At 38.6% G+C, this 21,724-nt stretch overlaps 1 protein-coding gene across 1 annotated transcript; it reads left to right on the forward strand.

Moving 5' to 3' along the window:
- Positions 1-228: 228 nt before the first annotated feature.
- Gm7714 (predicted gene 7714) lies at positions 229-14,145 on the forward strand. Its single transcript, NM_001110779.1, has 3 exons — positions 229-311; positions 8,375-8,441; positions 13,611-14,145. Exons 2-3 carry the CDS (start codon positions 8,388-8,390, stop codon positions 13,950-13,952), a joined length of 396 nt encoding a protein of 131 aa, NP_001104249.1. The 5' UTR covers positions 229-311; positions 8,375-8,387; the 3' UTR covers positions 13,953-14,145.
- The last annotated feature ends 7,579 nt before the right edge of the window (positions 14,146-21,724 follow it).

The following is a 21,724-nucleotide window of genomic DNA, read 5'->3' on the forward strand; positions in this document are numbered from 1 at the left end:
ACAAAATCACATTTTGACTCACGGTACACTCACTGTACAGCATCCTAAGGAAGCCTCAACCACTTAGTGACTGAGTATATTCAGAAATAAACACATGCAGGAGCACACTGCCAAATTGGCAATGATGCTTCCTGTCTGTAAAGCATCAGCCAAAGTTGCTTTATCTTTGGACTTCTGTTTCTTTATTGCCAATAAAATGATATAACATATATAAGAGCTGAGACTTCTGGTCCACTGCATTTCACCACTCAAAAATAATTGACCAGACTGCTTCTGACCAGCACATTCACCAGCAAAGAAGCTTCTCCAAGGTAGGTGCCTGGGAGTATGAAGCCTTATATCTTCATATAAAATGTTCTCCAAACTTCAGAGGTAGCATTTCAATGGGCTGCTTATAAGATATTTTAAGTTCATTGCTGTGAAAATAAGTAACTACACAAAACAGTGACTCATAAGATGTATTGCATTTTGAGAACTTATGCAAGCAACAAAAAATGTTCATGTTGATCATGTAGGATAGTGAATCCACCAAACTCTGCAATTCCCTTTTCTCTTTCCCTACCTTAGAGTTCTTTAACATTCTTAGTGATGGGCTGCTCTCATATGTATTCTGAAAGAGATTTATTCTAAAGTGTATATTTACTACTAATTTTGCATGTTTTTGAGTTTCATATGAAATATAGCTAAGGAAAAATCTGATAGGTGACATTAGCTCATAATACATAGTGAGAAACTGTTCCTAAGATTCTTTCAAGGTTTGCATTGTTCAGCTCCCGCATTTTTTTTTTACATCCAAAGCCTTGTTTCTTTAATCACAATGACTCTACATATAGAAGAGAAAGTGTAAAGTATAAGAAATTATAAAGAACTGTTTATTTCATTACATATTCAGTTTCTTTTACTTATCACGAAAAGATAGATATTATAACTATTTTATAATTTAATTTAGTTTTTACACTCCATAGTCTATTCCTCACATCCACCCATCCAAACTATGACTGCTCCACATCCCACACCTCCTCCCCAACACCCTGTCTCCACGTGGATGTCCCCAACCTCCACCCCACCTGACCTCTAAACTCCCTGGGGCCTCCAGTCTCTTAAGGGTTAGGTGAATCATCTCTAAGTGAACACAGACCCAGAAGTTCTATACTGTATGTTTGCTGGGGGCCTCATATCAGCTGGTGCAGGCTGTCTGTTTGGTGAACCAATGTTTGAGAGATCCCAGAGATCCAGATTAATTGAGGCTGCTGGTCCTCCCACAGGGTTGCCCTCCTCCTCAGCTTCTTTCAGCCTTCCCTAATTCACCACCAAGAGTCAGCTGCTTCTGTCAATTGGTTGGGTACAAATATCTGTATCTGACTTTTCCAGCTACTTCTTGGGTCTTTCAGGGGGCAGTCATATTAGGTCCCATTTTGTGAGTTCTCCATAGCCTCAGTAACAGTGTCAGGCCTTGGGACCTCACCTTGAGCTGGATCCCACTTTGATCCTGTCTCTGGACTGTTTTTTCCTCAGCCTCCTCTCAATTTCCATCACTGTATTTCTTTCAGATAGGAACAATTATGGGTCAGAGATGTGACTGTGGGATAGCAACCCCATCTCTCACCTGATGCTCTGTCTTCATGCTGGAAGTGGGCTCTATATGTTCCCTCTTCCTACTGTTGACCACCCTTTGATTCCTGAGATTCTCTTCCCTCCCTGGTCTCTGGTGTTTCTGGAGGGTCCCCTAAACCTCCTATTTACTGAGGTTGCCTGTTTCCATTCTTTCTGTTGGCCCTCAGGGCTTCAGTCCTTTTTCCTTACCCAATACCAGATAAGCTTCCCCTCTCTCAACTACCCCTGCTGTCCACTTTCTGTCCCAGGTTCCTCCCTCCCTCACCACTTGTGATTGCTTTCTACTCTCTCCCAAGTGGGACTGAGGCATCATCACTTGGGCCCTTCAGCTTGTTGACCTTTTTGAGTTCTGTGGACTGTATATTGAGTATTCTGCACTTTTCTTTGACTAATGTCCACTTATTAATGAGTACATACCATTTATGTCCTTTTGGATCGGAGTTACCTCACTCAGTATGATATTTACTAGTTCCATCCATTTGCCTGCAAAACTCAGGATGTCCTCATTCTTAATAGATGAGTACTGTTGCATTGAGTAAATGAACCACATTTTCTGTATCCATTCTTCTCTTGTGGGACATCTAGGTTGTTTCCAGCTTCTGGCTGGATCAGAGATCACAAATAAGGCTACTATGAACATAGTGGTAAACATGCCCCTGTAGCATGGTAGAGCATCTATTAGGTACATTTCCAGGAGTGGTAGAGCTAGGTCTTCAGGTAGATCTATTTCCAATTTTCTAGGGAACCTCCAGATTGATTTCCAGAGTGGTTGCACAAGTTTGTAAAACCATAAGCAATGGAGGAGCATTCCTTTTTCTCCACATCCTCTCCAACATGTCTTGTCACATGAGGTTTGGGTTTTAGCCATTCTATTGGTGTAAGATTAAATTCCAGGGTCATTTTGATCTGCATTTCTCTGATCACTATGGGTTTTAAACATTTCTTTAGGTGCTTCTCAGCCATTTGAGATTCCTCAGGTGTGTAAACTTGGTTTAGTTCTATACCCCATATTTTGATTGGATTCTTTGGGTTTTGGTGATTAGTTTCTTGAGTTCTTTATATATTTTGGATATTAGCCCTCTATCAAATGTGGGATTAATCAAGATCTTTTCCCAATCTGTAGGTTGCCGATTTGTCTTATTGACTATGGCCACATTAAAGTTGCCAATGGGGTTGACTAGAGGATCTGACAGGCCACTATCTGCACTGGTATAAAAGAATTCAGGCCATCTAGCTCAAGATATTTATCATAACCCTTAAGAAACCTGAAAAACAGTGGACCTAAACACTTCTGTTTGGTTCTGTCATAGTTACCATGGAACATAGTTGATAATACAAAGCAGATTTGAGATAATTTGTTGTACACAAAATGAGTCAGTACACTGTTAAAACTAGTCTGTATATTACTTCATGCTTTGATTTTTGCTGTATTTAATAGGAAGTCTTCGTCCTTATCTATTACTACTCATTAAAATTAAGTATGATCAAGCAAAACTGGTAACAACTCAAATATGAGTGTACAGAAACTTGTTGCTATAGAACTGCAATTTTTAAATTTTTATTAGATATTTTCTTTATTTACATTTCAAATGCTATCCCCCTTCCTGGTTTGCCCTCTGAAAACCCCTATCCCCTCCCACCTGCCCCAGCTCACCAACCCAGCCTCTCCTGCTTCCTCATCCTGGAATTTCCCTACACTGGGATATCAAGTCTTCACAGGACCAATGGCCTTTCCTCCCATTGATGACCTCCAAGGCCATCCTCTACTACATATGCAGCTAAATCCATGAGTTCCTCCATGTGTATCCTATGTTTGGTGGTTAGTCCCTGGGAGCTCTGGAGGTACTGGCAAGTTCATATCGTTTCTCCTCATATGGGGTTGCAAACCCCTTCAACTCCTTGGGTATTTTCTGCAGCTCTTCCACTGGAGACCCTGTGCTCAGTCCAATGGTTGGCTGAAAGCAACCACCTCTGTATTTGTTAGAAATTGGCATAGCCTATCAATAGACAGCTATATGAGGATCCTGTCAGTAAGTGCATGTTGGCATCCAAAATAGTGTCTTCGTTTGGTGGCTGTATATGGAATGGATCCCCAGGTGGTCAGTCTATGGGTGGCCTTTCCATAAGTCTCTGCTCCACACTTTGTCTTTGCATCTACTCCCATGGGTATTTTGTTCCCCCTTCTTAGAAGGACTTAAGTATCGATACTTTGGCCTCCTTCTTCTTGAGTTTCATTTGGTCTGTGGATTTTATCTTGGATATTTTGAGGTTCTGGGCTAATATCCACTTATCAGTGAGTGCATACCATGTGTGTTCTTTTGTGATTGGGTTACATCACTCAGGATGGTATTTTCTAGTTCCATCCATTTGCCTAAGAATTTTGTGAATTCGCTGCTTTTAATAGCTGAGTGGTACTCCACTGTGTAAATGTACCACATTTTCTGTATCCATTCCTCTGTTGAGGGACATCTGGGTTATTACATATTGAAGTATCTTCTGGGTATATGCCCAGGAGTTGTATAGTTGGGTTCTCAGGTAGGACTATGTCCACTTCTGAGGAGCCATGAAACTGCTTTCCAGCGTAGTTGTACCAGCTTGCAATCCTACCAGGAATGGAGGAATTTTTGGAACTTAAAAAGGGGGATGGGGGAAGAGGGAGAGGAAAAACCCATACCCCACCAGAGTTTCACATATTCTCTGGTCAGTCGGGCATGGGAGAGTTGCCATACACTTTCCACTCATCTCCCTGTGGGCATAAGCCTCTGACCCACTCTTTCTTTAGGTGTTTCTTTAGGTGTTTCTCAGCCATTCAATATTTGTCAGTTGAGAATTCTTTGTTTAGCTCTGTACCCCAATTTTAATAGAATTATTTGGTTCTCTGGAGTCTAACTTCTTGAGTTCTTTGTATATACTGGATATAGACCCTCTATCAGATGTAGGGTTGGTAAATATCTTTTCCTAATCTGTTGGTTGTCATTTTGTCCTATTAACAGTGTTCTTTTCCTTTGCAATTTTATGAGATCCCATTTCTCAGTTCTTGATCTTATAGCATAGGCTATTGGTGTTCTGTTCAGGAAATGTTCCCCTGTGCCCATGTGCTCAAGTCTCTTTCCCAATTTCTTTAATAGACACTTTCAGTGTATTTGGTTTTATGTGAAGGTCCTTGATCCACTTGGAGTTGAGCTTTGTACAAGGAGATAAGAATGGATTTGTACAAAGGCTACCAACAGATTGGGAAAGGATCTTTACCAATCCTAAATCATATCGGGGACTAATATCCAATATATATAAAGAACTCAAGAAGATGGACTCTAGAAAATCAAATAACCCTATTTAAAAAATGGGATATAGAGCTAAACAAAGAATTTTCAACTGAGGAATACCAAATGGCTGAGAAGCACCTGAAAAAATGTTCAGCATCCTTAATAATCAGCGAAATACAAATCAAAACAATCCTAAGATTCTACCTCACACCAGTCAGAATGGCTAAGATCAAAAATTCAGGTGACAGCAGATGCTAATGAGGATGTGAAGAAAGAGGGACACTCCTCCATTGTTGGTTGGACTGCAAGCTGGTACAACCACTCTGGAAATCAGTCTGGTGGTTCCTCAGAATATTAGACATAGTACTACCAGAAGATTCAGCATTCCTCTCCTGGGCATAAACCCAGAAGATGTTCCAACTTGAAAGAAGGACACATGCTCAACTATGTTCATAGAAGCCTTATTTATAATAGCCAGAAGCTGGAAAGAACCCAAATGTCCCTCAACAGAGGAATGGATACAGAAAATGTGGTACATTTACACAATGGAGTACTACTCAGCAGTTAAAAACAATGAATTCATGAAATTCTTAGGCAAATGGATACATCAGAGGATACCATCCTGAGTGAGGTAACCCAATCACAAAAAAAAAAAAAAAAAAAAAAAAAAAAAAAAAAAAAAAAACCACAAATATGCACTCACTGATAAGCAGATATTAGCCCAGAAACTTGGAATATCCAAAATACAATTTGCAAAACACATGAAACTCAAAAGAAGGAAGACCAAAGTGTGAATACTTCGCTCTTTCTTAGAATGGGGAACAAAATACCCATGGAAGGAGTTGCAGAGACAAACTTTGGTGCTAAGACAGAAGGAAAGACCATCCAGAGACTGCCCCACCTGGGCCTTGTCTAATCCCTGATTTTAGTGGAACTGCTTCAAGTTTCTATCCAATAAATTTGATGTTGGCTACTGGTTTGTCGTATATTGCTTTTACTGTGTTTATGTATGGGTCTTGAAATACCGGTCTCTCCAAGACTTTTATTAAGAAGGGGTGTGGATTTTTCAAATGCATTCTCAGCATCTAATGAATTGATCATGTGGTTTTTTTTTTGTTGTTGTTGAGTTTGAAATATAGCAGATTATGTTGATTAAATCCCTGCATCCCTGGGACAAAGCCTACTTGATCACGGTGCATGATACTTTTGATGTATCCCTGGATACAGTTTGTGAGAATTTTATTGAGTATTATTTCACTGATATTCATAGGAGAAATTGCTCTGAAGTTCTCCTTTGTTGGGTCTTTGTGGGGTTTAGGTATCAGAATAATTATGGTTTCATAGAACCAATTAGGTAGTATTCCTTCTGTTTCTCTTTTGTGAAATAGTTTGAAGAACATTGGTAATAAGTCTTTTTTGAAGGTCTGATAGAACTCTGAATAAAGCCATTGGGTCCAGGGCTTTTTTGCCACTGAGGTGGGTGTCCTGTATGCAGCAAAATGTAGAGTACTATTTACCTATCCAGTCTGAAGTCTATGTCTTTTGATTGCAGAAAGTGAGTTCATTGATATTAAGAGATGTTAAGGAACGGTGATTGTTGCTTCCTGTTAGTTTTGTTGTTAGAGGTAGAATTATGTTTATGTAGCTGTTTTCTTTTGGGTTTGTTAAAAGAAAAATATTTTCTTGCTTTTTCTAAAGTGTAGTTTTCCTCCCTGTGTTGGAGTTTTACATTTACTCTCCTTTGAAGGGCTGGATTTGTGGAAAGATATTGTGTAATTTTATTTTTGTCATGGAACATCTTGGTTTCTACATCTATGATAATTGAGATATTTGCTGGGTATAGAAGCCTGGGCTGGCATTTTTATTTTAGGGTCTGTATGATATATACCCAGGATCTTCTGGCTTCACAGTCTCTACTGAGAAGTCTGGTGTAATTCTGATAGGTCTGCCTTTATATTTTTCCTGACCTCTTTCCCTTACTGCTTTCAATATCTTTTCTTTGTTTTGTGCATTTGGTGATTTGATTATTATATGAATCTTTTCTGGTTCAATCTGTTTGGACCTCTGTAGGCTTCTTGTATATTCATAGGCATCTCTTTCTTTAGGTTACAGAAGTTTTCTTCTATAATTTTATTGGGAATATTTACTGTCTCTTTAAGTTGGGAATCTTCACACTCTTCTTTGCCCATTATCCTTGGGGTTTGGTGTCCTCATTGTGTCCTGGATTTCCTGGATGTTTTATATTAGGAGTTTTTTGCGTTTTGCATTTTCTTTGACTGTTGTGTCAATGTTCTCTATGGTATCTTCTGAACCTGAGATTTCTCTTCTATTTCTTGTATTCTGTGGGTAATTCTCGCATCTGGTACTAATGATCTATTTCCTAGGCTTTCAAACTCCAGGGTTGCCTCACTTTGTAATTTCTTTATTGTTTCTACTTCCATTTTTAAATCCTGGATGGTTTTGTTCAATTCCTTCACCTGTTTGATTGTATTTTCCTGTACTTCTTTATGACATGTTTGTGTTTTCTCTTTAAGGGCTTCTACCTGTACACCTGTGTTTCCTGCATTTCTTTATGGAAGTTACTTATGTCTTTCTTAAAATCCTCTGTCAACATTATGAGATGTGACTATAAGTCCAAATTCTGCTTTTCCAGTGTGTTAGTTTATCCAGGACTTGCTGAAGTGGGAGAACTGAGTTCTGATTATGCCAATTAGCCTTGGTTTTTGTTGGTAAGGTTATTATGCTTGTCTTTCACCATCTGTTTATCTCTGGTGTTAGTTGTTTTTGCTGTTTCTAGCTGGAGATTGTTCCTCCTGTGGGCCTGTTAGCCTGTGTCAACATACCTGCCATACCAGCTCTCTCCTGGTGAGACATTTGTACAGAGGGCTGTAAAACAGCCTTAGCATCGGATGCAGATAGTGACAGGAAGGATCCTGTCCCAGCTGCTCCACTGTTCCTGTAACCTGTGAGCTCCTTGCCAGTCCCACTTTAGACAGTTATTAGATAGAAAGTGGCTATATCACCTCTGAACCTGTGAGTGGGAGCACTCCTGGGAGACCAGCTCTCCCCTGGAGGAATCTATGTACCCAAGACTGTGGAACAGCTTTAGCTCCAGGGTACAGATCAGAACTGCAATTTTAAAGTAAAAAGAAATGCAAAATTAAAAACTGTCCATGGCAAAATAATTACTGTTACAACAAAAGATTTCTTTTTTTAAACCCTCTGTTGCTCAGAGTCTTTAAGGACAAATACGGGCAATTTTTCCCTCATTGGTTCAAAACGCAAAATGAAAATCTATCCCTATCATTTGAGAGTCAAATATTATGAGCTGAACAATATTATGCCACTAATGACCCTTCGCCCATAAGAATAAGAAAATTATTTTAAGATACACTGCAAAAATGTACACACCATGTGTTAGAACATGTTCAAAATAATGCCATTTCATTAAAAAAAATAGTGCAATTGTGCTAACCAGACATTGTGCTAACTTTCAGAGTCTATGAAAACATGAAGCCACTGTATGTAGTCTTTGGCCTCTGGCTTCTTATAGGATGCTTCCTGGTGAGTATCAATTGTCCCTACCACAAGCCTTCATCTTCTATTATTAACTTTTATATAAGACATTGTAGCTTTTTAAATCTGCATTTCCTAATATATACAAGGTGCAAATTACTGAAGAATTGCAATTAAGTGCTATGACTTCCAATTTTAAAAATGTGTTTTAATTTAATAGTCACAGTGATTATAATAAATCATTAGGAAAATAACAGATATATCAAAGAAAGTTTACTACTGCATAATATCAATATCAATATAGAATGTCCAAAAGGAAACACAAAAATATTCAGCAAAATCTTTGGTACATCAAAAATAAAAATAGTGTGACATATTTTTCCTCCAGTTTATGCCTAGGTAATTAAAACTTAAATTCTGAATGACCTTACATGCAATGACCAATATTTAAAATGAACACCTTGCATCTAATGTCTGCGATGAGTCAATGAACTAATAAGATAGAGAGAGCACTAGTAACATAGATGTGTATTAAAATAATATAGTCCATCAATAATATGAGTAAAAGTTATGTGGCATCTAGAAGGAAAGAGACAAACAGAACTGTGAGGAGCTATGGGGATTGAATAGGGCATACATGCATGACCTTTACTACAGAGATGCAAAGAAAGGATGGGGTCAGGAAAAAAAGCTAGCACAGAAAGATCCTGGTGATCAAGATCTTAAAATGGGTATTAGGTTAATTGATGTTCATTTTCTGAGGAGTACCTTTATTGTCTTCACACTATAGTTAAGACAGATGCAAAAATAGAAGGCACAGTTTAGGGTTTTTTAAAATATTTTTGTTTATTTTTTTACAATCCATATTACATCCCACCCCCAGACACCCTCCAACTGTTACCATGCCATGACTCCTCCCCAAGCCACCTGACCTCTAAACCTCTGGTACCTCTAGTCTCTTGAGGGTTAGGTGCATCATCTCTAAATGAACACAGACCTGGCATTCCTCTACTGTATGTATGTCATATCAGCTGGTATATGCTGCCAGGTTGGTGGTACAGTGTTTGAGAGATCTTGGGGGTCCAAAATAATTGAGATTGCTGGTCCTCCTAAAGGATCGCCCTTCTCTTCAGCTTCTTTCAACCTTCCCTATTTCAACAACAGGGTCAACAGCTTCTGTCCATTGATTGGGTGCAAATATCTGCATCTAATTCTTTCAACTGCTTGTTGGGTCTTCTATAGTACAATCATGATAGGTCCCAATCCATGGCCTAAGTAATAGTATCTGGCCTTGGGACCTCACCTATAGCTGGATCACATTTTAGGCCTATCACTGGACCTTCTTTTCCTCAGCCCCCTCTCCATTTCCATCCCTGTTAGTCTTTCAGACAGGAACAATTATGGGTCAGAGTGGTGACTGTGGGATGGCCCTCTTCTCCGTCATTTGTTGCCCTGTCTTCCTGCTGGAGCTGAACTCTATAAATTCCCTATCCCTACTGTCCAACATTTCACCTAAGGTCCCTCCCTTTAATTCCTGAGAATCTCTCACCTCCCTGGTCCCTGGTGTATTCTGGAGGGTCCCTCCAAACTCCTATCTCCCAAGGTTTCCTGTTTCCATTCTTTCTGATGGCCTTCATGGTTTCATTCTTTTTCCTCACCCAATACCAGATCAGAATCCCCTCTTCCTTGCTCAAGTCCAAGTGGATCAAGGACCTCAACATAAAACCAGATATACTGGTTCTAATAGAACAAGTAGTGGTAAAGAGCCTTGAACTCATCACCACGGGGGGAAATATCCTAAACAGAACTCCAATGGCTCATGCTTTAAGATCAAGAATTGATAAATGGGATCTCATGAAACTGGAAAGCTTCTGTAAGACAGAGGACATAGTCAATAAGAAAAATTGGCAACCTACAGATTGGGAAAAATATCTTCACTAACCCCACATTTGAGAGAGGGCTAATATCCAAAATAGATATAGGACACAAAAAGCTAATCACCAAAAAAAAAAACCAAACAACCCAATCAAAAATGGGGTATAGAACTAAACTGAGATTTCACAACTGAGGATTCTCAAATGGCTGAGAATCACCTAAAGAAATGTTCAAAATCCTTAGTGATCAGAGAAATGCAAATCAAAATGACCCTTAGATTCTACCTTAAACCAACCAGTTCTGGTTTTGTAAAAACTCATTATAATGATACAAATATAATACATAAAAGTTGAGGGAAGGTGAGAGCAGGCAAAACAGAATTGAGGAGCAGGAGCAATCCTCTGGATGGTATTGAGTGATTGAACATAGGTTTGATTATTTAGTAAATGAAGTGTGCTAGTTAAATGAAGTAACATACAGTTACAGAGGAAAAAAAAGACAAAAACAAACAACAACAACAGCAAAAAACAAGTCCCCTAGTCAAAAATAAAGAAGTCATTCTCTTAATTAATGTGATATTACAGTCTGCATGGTGTAACCTCTCGGTGACCTCTCGGTGAACTAAAAGAGGAGCCATCTGCAAATAGATATGAGGGCTCAGGATGAGGTAGAAAACCAAGAGAAATTAAATTGGTGTCAACATGGAATGTTAAAAGTCTCAGTAAAACTGGAGAGGGCAGACCAAAGAAACTTGAAAGGATTACAAGGTAGTGTCTAAGGATGCAAAAATCTGGCCATAAATGGTCCATGGCATATTTTACCACAGCTCACAAAACTGACCATGAAAGGGCAAGTTTTGGAGTTAGACTGTATACTGAGCATGTTCTATTCTACCTTGATTCCTTCAATAATCCATAGCACCTATATTACAAAGCATTCATATTACTATGGGAATTACACAAATACAAAGTTTGTTTAATATACACATGAATCTACAGAAGTTAAAAGAAAATTGTACATCATTACGAAAGTGACCATGAAGAGACATGCTTTTAAGTTTAGCCTAAACTTTGGAATTGCTGACGACAATGTGTCAGATGACAAATTAGGAAAAGAACTCAACAAATGAGTGAATGAATAAATGAGTATATTCTCCAAAATATCAGCTCCAGACCAGCTTGACTTGGAATCAGCAGCACAGGAACAAGAGCACATACTGTCCCTCTGGTTGGTCCTTTGTGTTCTATATTCTTCCCACCTCACTTCAAATACTTCCCTGCAACTTAAGCAATTCTTCACCTTTCATCTATCCAAAGCACTCCAACTTCCTAAAGCATTTGTGTTCCTCAACACTTTTCAGCTGTGTTCATTTTTAATGCTAAACCTAAGGAAAAAAATGTGCTCTGAATAGGACTCAGGCATGAATATCATCATACAAATAATCTTATGACTCCAGGAGGTAGAAACAGGTATGACTATCATTTTCCAAAGGGATAAAATAACAGAGATTTCTTTAATCATTCTGGTGGTACATAATATAACCACATCATTTTCAATACAGAGACAACTATTCAGCATCTCTTCGCCTATATTTAAAACATCTTTTATTGTAACTACTCAGTCTATATAGTCACATGAAACACATATGGACTTCCCAGATGCTAGGCTAAACATTTATTTCTTTATTCTTATTTGTTTGTTTGTTTATTTTACACTTATATTTTATTCCCCACAACCACCATCCAACAGTACCACATCCCATATCTCCTCTTCACTACCCTGTCTCCATGTGGATGTCTTCACCTTCTACACCACCTGAATTCTAAATTCCCTGGGGCATCCAGTCTCTTGAGGGTTGGGTGTATCCTCTCTGAATGAACACAAACTCAGCAATTCTCAAATGTATGTGTCTTGGGGGTCTCATATCAACTGGTGTATGCTGCCTGCTTGGTGATCCAGGGTTTGAGAGACCTCAAGGGTCCAGATTAATTGATAATGCTGGTCCTCATACAGGGTTGCCCTTCTCCTCAGCTTCTTTCAGCCATCCTTAATTCAACATCATGGGTCAGATGATTCTGTCTTATTTCTTAAAGTACAGAATCTGTAACAGGTTTTGAAACATCATTGTAATTAAAACCCAGAACAATTCTAAGCTCTTTCATGACAAGATAATTCCCAGTTTGTATGGCAACTACTTCCATTTGGGATTGATTTCAGTGACCACATCTATAAAGCCACAGCTTTATAGATAGTTCAGTCATCATATTTTCTTTCCATTCAATGCCATCTAAGCTTTCACTGAGAACCTGTATGCTCAGAACTAAAGGGGAAACATTTTCTCAGAATGTCTTTGAGGACTTTTACTTTGAGGACATTTATTAAGTTTCTTTTGCTGCAAACTGAATTAACACAAAATAGGACTGTGAGTACCCTTTTTGTCATAGCATAGTCTACACGTGGCATAAATATGTGCTTTTTTTCAAGTGACTCAAAAAGCAGAAGAGAAACCTGGAAGGCAGTTCCATCCTCATACCTAGGATGTCCTCTTCATGGTTCACACAATTCCATCCAGTATCATAGTGCTGAGTGGCCAAAATTGGGTTTATTTATATTGAATGAACAAGAAGTAACAAGCTTCTGAGTGGGATTTTCATATTCTAAATCAGTGGATTTACCTTGACCTCACATTAGTCTCCCCCAACCCAGACCCATAATCCTCTTAGGCATACTGGACTATGTGTACTCAGTATCATTTTTTTTATTTCTATTGAATCCACACCAGTTTCCCATAAAGTTTATATTTTGATTTTAAAAGAAATATAAAATAAAATTCAGAAACACAAGTAGAACAGGAAAATGTAGTAAGCACAGTAACCCATGCTCAGAAGACAGATACCATGTATTCTCTCTCTTACTTACAGGACTGTATCATCAATGAGTCAACAAATTCAGATTAATTATGTGCAAAGGCCAAGACAGTAGAAAGGGAAATTGAGAAGCATCCCTGTTTTTTTTGTTTGTTTGTTTTTTTTTTTTTGGGGGGGGGGGTGTCATGACCCAGAGGCCACTCTGATCTTATATAGCCTAACTGCCATATGCTTCTCTTTGGTACAAAATCCTTTATTATAAGTCTAAGGACTTTTTTCTGCAAAATTAAATCTCTAACTTCATCTGCTTCCAGTGTTAGAGAATTTTTTAAGATAATAGCTGATTACCCCGGGACAGCCCGTGTCTTGGAAGAGCAGGTCTCTTAGACAATTACACCTTGCTCAGAAAGTATATATGCTAAAAATGCACTCTGAAATATCTAATCTAAAATTGTTTATTTTCTTTCATCCACAGTCTGGTGAGTGTCACAGAGGACCCAGAGGACAGCGTGACCCTAGAAAACCACTCGCTCCTTCAACTCATCATCCTCATAGTCGTCACACTCAGCCAGATCCCAAGCATGGACAATTTGGTCTACCACCCTTTCTACCCATGAGTTCAGGATTTGGGAAAACAAGTTCTTTTACCCTTTATAGTCCTTCCTTTGAAGTAAAAGTACAGCCTCCTAGTTATACAGTTCATATTCTTGGTAGTATTTTAGGACAAATGAGAGCGATTAGCCCTCAAAGAAATTCTCCTGCCCGACCTCCTCCCACAGTAAAAGCAAATACAATACCAGAGACAATAGCTGAATAGCTACTGCTACTGCTCCAAATTCCACTGGTAGTTTTTGATGATAGTGGAAAATAATAAATTCCTTTTGGCAGTCAGGATAGTATAAACCTAAGCACTGTGGGATTTTGGGAGAAATAATCTTTAAAGGTTTAAGAAACAACTTTTACCAAGTATTATACAAAATGAAAATAAAGAGATGATCACCATTATAAAGCATCTCCTGCAGTCCTCATTGTGACTACCATACCTCCTACTGTGTTATTTGCCTAAATTTAATTCTTCCAGAAGCCTAACCTTGTTCCAGAAGACATAGTGTTCCTTAGGGGAAATAAAACTGTAATATACAATCATGAAAACAAATGAAAACACACCTCATGAAAATCTAATGGCTATGTGGAAGCAAGTGCCATGAAAGGGTCTGAGAAATCAGAACACTAACTACTACCTGCTTCCTGTTCTCTTGGAAACACAAACCCTTGTTCTTCACTCTTAGGCTCATGTCATAGATACTTTACAGTCCTCCTTTTCTCTTTTGTCTCCTCTTCTCCTAACCACCCAAGGATCCAGCACTGCAAGCCACCCTCTCAGCTCACAATGTGGAAGCCACTTTTGCTACAACAACTATGGTTGCCATCACAACCAATTCTTCTGCTTCTGTCAGCAAATGTAGAGATGCCAATGCCATCACTCCTCCTAGCAGCATCCAGCCTGATACTTCCACAAATGTTGTGCAGCTGAGACTATCTCAACTACCAAAGATGATAGTGAGGCAGGAGGCAATACCACATATGCTTCAGATAACATCACACCAACTTCTACAAACAGTAATCCAACTGCTACAAATAACAATACTCCAACTGCTATATAAATTACCTTCCACTGTGCAACAGGTAGAGATTTCATCACACATTCTGTGAATGGCAGCACTAAAGGGCATGTTTCTCTACAATTTAAGATGGTCAGTATACAGGCAGACAGGACAAATTTTAGTTTAAAAAAACTTCCACATATATATTTGTCAGGCTCTGGCAGAGCCTCTCCAGAGACAGCTGTATTAGGCTCCTGTCAGGAAGCAATTCTTGGTGTCTGAAATATTTTCTGGCTTTAGTGTCTATATGTGGGATGGATCTCTAGGTGAGGCAGCCTCTGGATAGACTGTCCATCAGTCTCTGCTCTACCCTTTGTCCCTGTATTTCCTATACACAAGCAATTTTGAGTTAGAAATTTTGATATGACTGGGTGACATCTTCACTCAAACAGGGTCATTGTATATTTTCTGGATATGGCCTCTACAGGTTCTCCCTGCCCTTTATTGTGTATATCAGCTAATTTCATCCTTTTTGGGTCCTGGGAGCCTCTTGCTTTCCTGGTATCAGGAACTGTCTAGTGGCTATCCCCAGCTCCCCATTCTCCATTGCTACAGACCTCTGGTCAAACTCCTGACCTTCTGTACATCTCCTGTATCTCCTCCCATACCAGATTCTTCCCCTCTTTTTCCCCTCCCACTCATTTCTTCCTCCCAAATCTCTCCTACCCTCAACCTCTTGTGAGTATTTTGTCCCCCATTCTAAGAAGGACTGAAACATCCACTCTTTGATCTTCCTACTTCTTAGGCATCATATATTTTATGACTAATATCATGGGTATTCTGAGCTTTTTGCCTAATATCCACTTATCAGTGAGTACATACCAAATACAAATGTGGATGCTTGAAGCCAACCATTAGACTGAGCACAGGAACCCCAGTGAAGGAGTTAGGGAAAGGATGGGAGGAGATGAAGGGGTTTGCAACCCCATAAGAACAACAACAACATCAACCAACCAGACACCTCAGAGCTCCCAGGAACTAAACCACAAACCAAAGAGTACACATGGAGGGGCCCATGACTACAGCTGCATATGTAGAAGAGGATGTTCTTATCCGGTATCAGTGGGAGGAGAGACCCTCGTCCTGTGAAGGCTCAATGCCCCAGTGTAGGGGAATAATAGGGTGGTGAGGTGGGAGTGGATGGGTAGATGGGGGGGTACCCTAAAAGAAGCAGAGGAAGAGGGGTTGGCATTAGGGGGTTTTGGAGGAGAAATCAGGACAGGAGATAACACTTGAAATGTAAATAAATAAAATACCCAATAAAAATTCCAACATATTTTCTAACTAGATTTCTCCATTCGTACACAGTATATGTTTGAGGTATATATGTTCATATGTGCTTTTGTGTCAACAGCTTCCTTGGCACAATTAATGAAAAGAAAATGACAGTACCTTGGCACATTATCTAAGTGAGGAGCTCTTGTTAGCCTTTCTATTTGAAAAAAATCTAGTCTTTAAAATTCATAGCCACTTTTTTATTTATTAACTTGTTTTTTTTTTCTTATTTTATTTATTTATTTTTTTAATTAGGTATTTAGCTCATTTACATTTCCAATGCTATACCAAAAGTCCCCCATACCCACCCACCCCCACTCCCCTGCCCACCCACTCCCCCTTTTTGACCCTGGCGTTCCCCTGTACTGGGGCATATAGTTTGCAAGTCCAATGGGCCTCTCTTTCCAGTGATGGCCGACTAGGCCATCTTTTGATATATATGCAGCTAGAGTCAAGAGCTCCAGAAGATGCCCCAACTGGTAAGAAGGACACATGCTCCACTATGTTCATAGCAGCCTTATTTATAATAGCCAGAAGCTGGAAAGAACCCAGATGCCCCTCAACAGAGGAATGGATACAGAAAATGTGGTACATCTACACAATGGAGTACTACTCAGCTATTAAAAAGAATGAATTTATGAAATTCCTAGCCAAATGGATGGACCTGGAGGGCATCATCCTGAGTGAGGTAACATATTAATTTGTTTTTTATTAGATATTTTCTTTATTTACATTTCAAATGCTATCCCAAAAGTCCCCTATACCCTCCCCACACCCTGCTCTCCAACCGACCCACTCCTGCTTCCTGACCCTGGCATTAACCTGTACTGGGGCATATACTCTTTGTGAGACCAAGGGCCTCTCCTACCATTGATGGCCTACTAGGCTATCCTCTGCTACCTATGCAACTAGAGACACAAGTTCTGGATGGTACTGGTTAGTTTATATTGTTGTTCCTCCTATAGGGTTGCAGACCCCTTTAGCTCCTTGGGTACTTTCTCTAGATCCTTCATTGGGGGCCCTGTATTCCATCCAACAGATGTGCACATAAAATTAAGTCTTATATAAACATTTAAAATATTTCTATTTATTTTTGTATTTCTAACAATTATATATAAAATATAGCTATATAAGATACATATAGATATTTCACATTAACACAAGAGAATATAACTTTTTCACAGTGCTTCACAGAATATTACCAGATTTGACAACATACTCTGTCACAGAGCAAGTCTCAACAGATACAAGAAAATATTGACATATTACAAACTCATAGAAACTGAACAATTCTCTACTGAAAGACTACTTGGTCAAAGAATAAATAAGAAAGAAGTTAAAGGCTTCCTAAAATACAATGGAAATTAATACAAAATATTGGAACACAAAGGAAGCAGTGCTAAGAAAATTTACCCAATTCATTTTATAAGGTCACAGTCATCATTATACCCAAACTATACAAAGACTCAACAACAAAAAATGAAAGAAAATTACAAACCCATTTCTCTTGTGAGAATGATACAAAAATACTCAATAAAAGACTCACAGGAGCCGGGCATGGTGGTGCACAGCTTTAATCCCAGCACTCGGGAGGCAGAGGCAGGCAGATTTCTGAGTTCTAGGCCAGCCTGATCTACAAAGTGAGTTCCAGGATAGCCAGGGATACACAGAGAAACCCTGCCTGGAAAAAACAAACAAACAAACAAAAAAGACTCACAGACTGAGTATTTTATACATAAAATATCATCCATAAAATATCATCCATCATGATAAATAAGCTGTATTCAGACATGCAGGGATGCTACAACCTATGACAGTTTGTCCATGTAATCCATCATATAAAGGAACTTAAGAGAGAAAAACCACATGATCATCTCATTAGAGGCTAAAAAGCCTTTGACAAAATCCAACACCCAAGAAAAAAGTCTTGGGGATATTGGAGATACAAGAAACATAACTAAACATAAGAAAGGCAAATATCAAATTAAATGTGGAGAAACTCTAAGCAAATCCACTAAAATCTGGAATAACACAGGGCTGTCCACTCTTTCCATATCTATTCAATATTGAACTTGAAATTTTAGCTACAGTAGTAAGAAGGCTAAAGGAAATCAAGTAGATGAGAACTGTAAAGGAAGAAAAAAAAAGTATCATTTACAGCTGATATAATAACATACATAAGTGACCCAAAAATTCTACCACAGAACTCCTACAGTTGATAAACACCATCAGCAAAATGGCTGGACACAATATTAACTAAAAAAAAAATCAGTAGATCTCCCAAATATAAATGAAAACTGGGCTAAGACAGAAATCAGAAAACAACACCCTTCACAATATATACAAATAAAATAAAATATCTTGGAGTAAAATACCTATATAACCAGAATTTCAAGTCTTTGAAGAAAGAAATTGAATACTATAACAGTAATGGAAAGATCTCCCATGTTCACGTATCTGATCTGGAGAATTAATATTCTACAAAGGCAATGTAGTGATTCAACACAATCTCCATATAAATTCAGACATAATTATTTACAGACCTTGAAAGAGAAATATTTTATTTTATATGGAGAAACAAAATCCCAGGATATATAAATTAATATAGTACAATAAAAGAATTTTGGAGATTTCAAGCTGCAGTTAATAAAAAATGCATGCTATTAGCATTAAAACAGAGAGGTAGATCAGTGGAATAGAGTAGAAGACCCAGACATAGTTCCATAGACCTAAGGATACACAAGGATAGAATTTGATAAAGATGGCAGACTTTTGCAATGAAAATAAATGGTATTGATCTAACTAGAAGTCTGCATGGAGACGAATACAAACAGATCTATATCAATCACCTTGAACAAAACTCAACTGCAAATGGTTCAAAGAACTCAACATAAAACAAGATGCACCGAATCTAAAAGAAAGTAGTGAAGAGCATTGAACACATTGTCATCGGAGACACCTTTCAAAACAGAACACCAATAGAGCAGGCAGGAAGAACAACAGTTAATAAATGGGACCTCATGAAACTGAAAAGCTTCTGCAAGGATAAAGAAACCATCAGTGGCACAAAATGGCAGCAATCCTACAGAAAGCTAATTTTCAAAATATATACAGAACTCAAGAAACTAGACATCAACAAACCACAAAATGCTAAACAGTGTTCTCAACAGAAGAATTTCAAATAGACATGAACTTTTAAGGAAATGCTCAATACAATTAGCTATCATGGAATTGAAAATCAAAACCACTCTGACAGTCTATCCATCACCTGTCAGAATAGCTAAGATAAAAAACTCAAATGACCACTCATGCTGGCAAGCATGTAGACCAAGGGGAACATTCTCCCAACACTGATGGCAATGCACACTTGTACAACCACTTTACTTACCAATATGCTGGTATCTCATAAAATTAGGAAGCATCTAACTCAAGACTCAGCTATAGTATTCCTGGGCATGTATGCCAAAGATAGTCTGTTCTGATTCAAGGACACTTGCTGGACTATGCTCATAGAAGCTTGATTTGCAATAGCCAGAGAGCTGAAACAAAATTGTTGTTCTTCAACTGAAGAATGAATAAAGAAAATGAAGTACATTTACACAAAAGAGTATTACTCAGCTGTTAAAAATAATTACACAATAAGATTTGCAGGTAAATGGATGGAACTAGAAAAAAGTCATCCAGAGAAACGTAACCCGAAATTAAAAAACAAACATGGTATGTACCCACTTATGAGTAGAAATTAATTGTAAAGTAAAAGACAATCATGCTACAGTTCAGAAACACAAAGATTGGAATGGGAAGGAGGCCTCAAGAGGAGAGCTATATTTAGGGTTAGGTGTAGAGAGGGGGAGAAATTATAAGAGGGGTAGGGCCTGATTGCCATAATGAATGAAAGTCTGCAGATTGGGACATAGAGAGTATCTCAAAGAAGAGAGAGACCTGGGATAGAGGAGGTGCCCAAGAATCTATGGGGGTGTCATTAGCTCTGACTCACAGCATTGGAGATATGGAGCCTAAGGAGGTTGCCTTATGTGTCCAGGAAGAAGCACTGGTGAATCAAAAAAAAAAAAAAAAAAAAAAAAAAAACAACTACAAACCCACCCATAAAATTCTGACCCAAAACTTATCATGTCTACAAGAATTGCAGAGATTGGGAATAGAGCAGAGACTGGGGGAATGGCGAACTAATAATTAGTCCAACTTGAGACGCATCCCATGGCCAAGCCCCAATCCATGACACTATCAATGATACTCTGTTATGCTTGCAGACAGAAGTCTAACATGTCTGATCTCTGAGAGACTTCACTCACCTAACTGACTCATATGGATGCAGACACCCACAGCCACAGTGGATGAAGCTTGGAGCCTCTTATGGACCAATAGGAGGAAGGATTGCAGCCCCCTAAGGGGATAGCACCTCCATAGGAAGTCCAATAGAATTATCTAACCTTGATCCTTGGGGATATCAGAGATGGAAGCACCACCAATGAACATTGGCTGGATCTAGACGTCCTGCACATAAATAGCAGATATGCAACTTGGTTTTAATGTGGGTTCTGAACAACAGGAGTATACAAAGTTGTTGACTGTCCATTGATTGTGCTTTTCTAGCTGGGCTGCCCTGTCTGACCTCAGTGGGAGATGAAATGTCTAATCTCACAGAGGCTGTAAGTGCCAGGGCTGGGAAATAGCCATGGAGAAATCCATGCACTCACAGAAGAAGGGAAGGAGGGGTGAGGGAAGGAATGATGGCATGAGTGAATGGTAGGGAGGCAATGAGAAGGATGTAAAGTGATGAGAAAAAATTAATTAATGAAGAAAACTAATAAATGCTGTCTTCAATTCAGAAAATATATTCTCTGTATATAAGCAGAGAAATGGCTAATAATCTCTTGAGTACTTATTACCTGCAATGCTCAGGTGATCGTGTGTGATCTCATTTAACCTGATAGTTAAGATGAGAAAATGGCAATTTTTGAGATTAAGATGAAAATGTATATCTAATGAATCTGTGTGTTAACTATACTGTTCTTTAATGTAAAAGAAAAGTATTACCTTCAATAACAATACATGTGATAGAATTTTTTTCCAATAGCAATTTTTCATCATACTTAAACCATTACCTTAATCCACAAATGTGAGTTGAGGTTAGCACCGCAAGAGCTCAAAGCATGAAGAAAATAATAAGCTATGAAGCCACAATTACTCTGATACCTAAACCACAGAAAGACCCAGCAAATATAGAGAACTTCCCAATTTCCCTTATGAATATCGATGCAAAAATACTCAGTAAAATTCTCGATAACTGAATCCAAGAACATATCGAAACAATCATCCATCCTGACCAAGTAGGTTTCATTCCAGGGATGCAGGGATGGTTTAATATACGGAAATCCATCAACGTAATCCACTATATAAACAAACTCAAAGACAAAAACCACATGATCATCTCGTTAGATGCTGAGAAAGCATTTGACAAAATACAACACCCATTCATGATAAAAGTCTTAGAAAGATCAGGAATTCAAGGCCCATACCTAAACATGATAAAAAGCAATCTACAGCAAACCAGTAGCCAACATCAAAGTAAATGGTGAGAAGCTGGAAGAAATCCCACTAAAATCGGGTACTAAACAAGGCTGCCCAC

The sequence above is a fragment of the Mus musculus genome, chromosome 5 (genome assembly GCF_000001635.26).
Source record: "Mus musculus strain C57BL/6J chromosome 5, GRCm38.p6 C57BL/6J".
Lineage (NCBI taxonomy): Eukaryota > Metazoa > Chordata > Mammalia > Rodentia > Muridae > Mus > Mus musculus.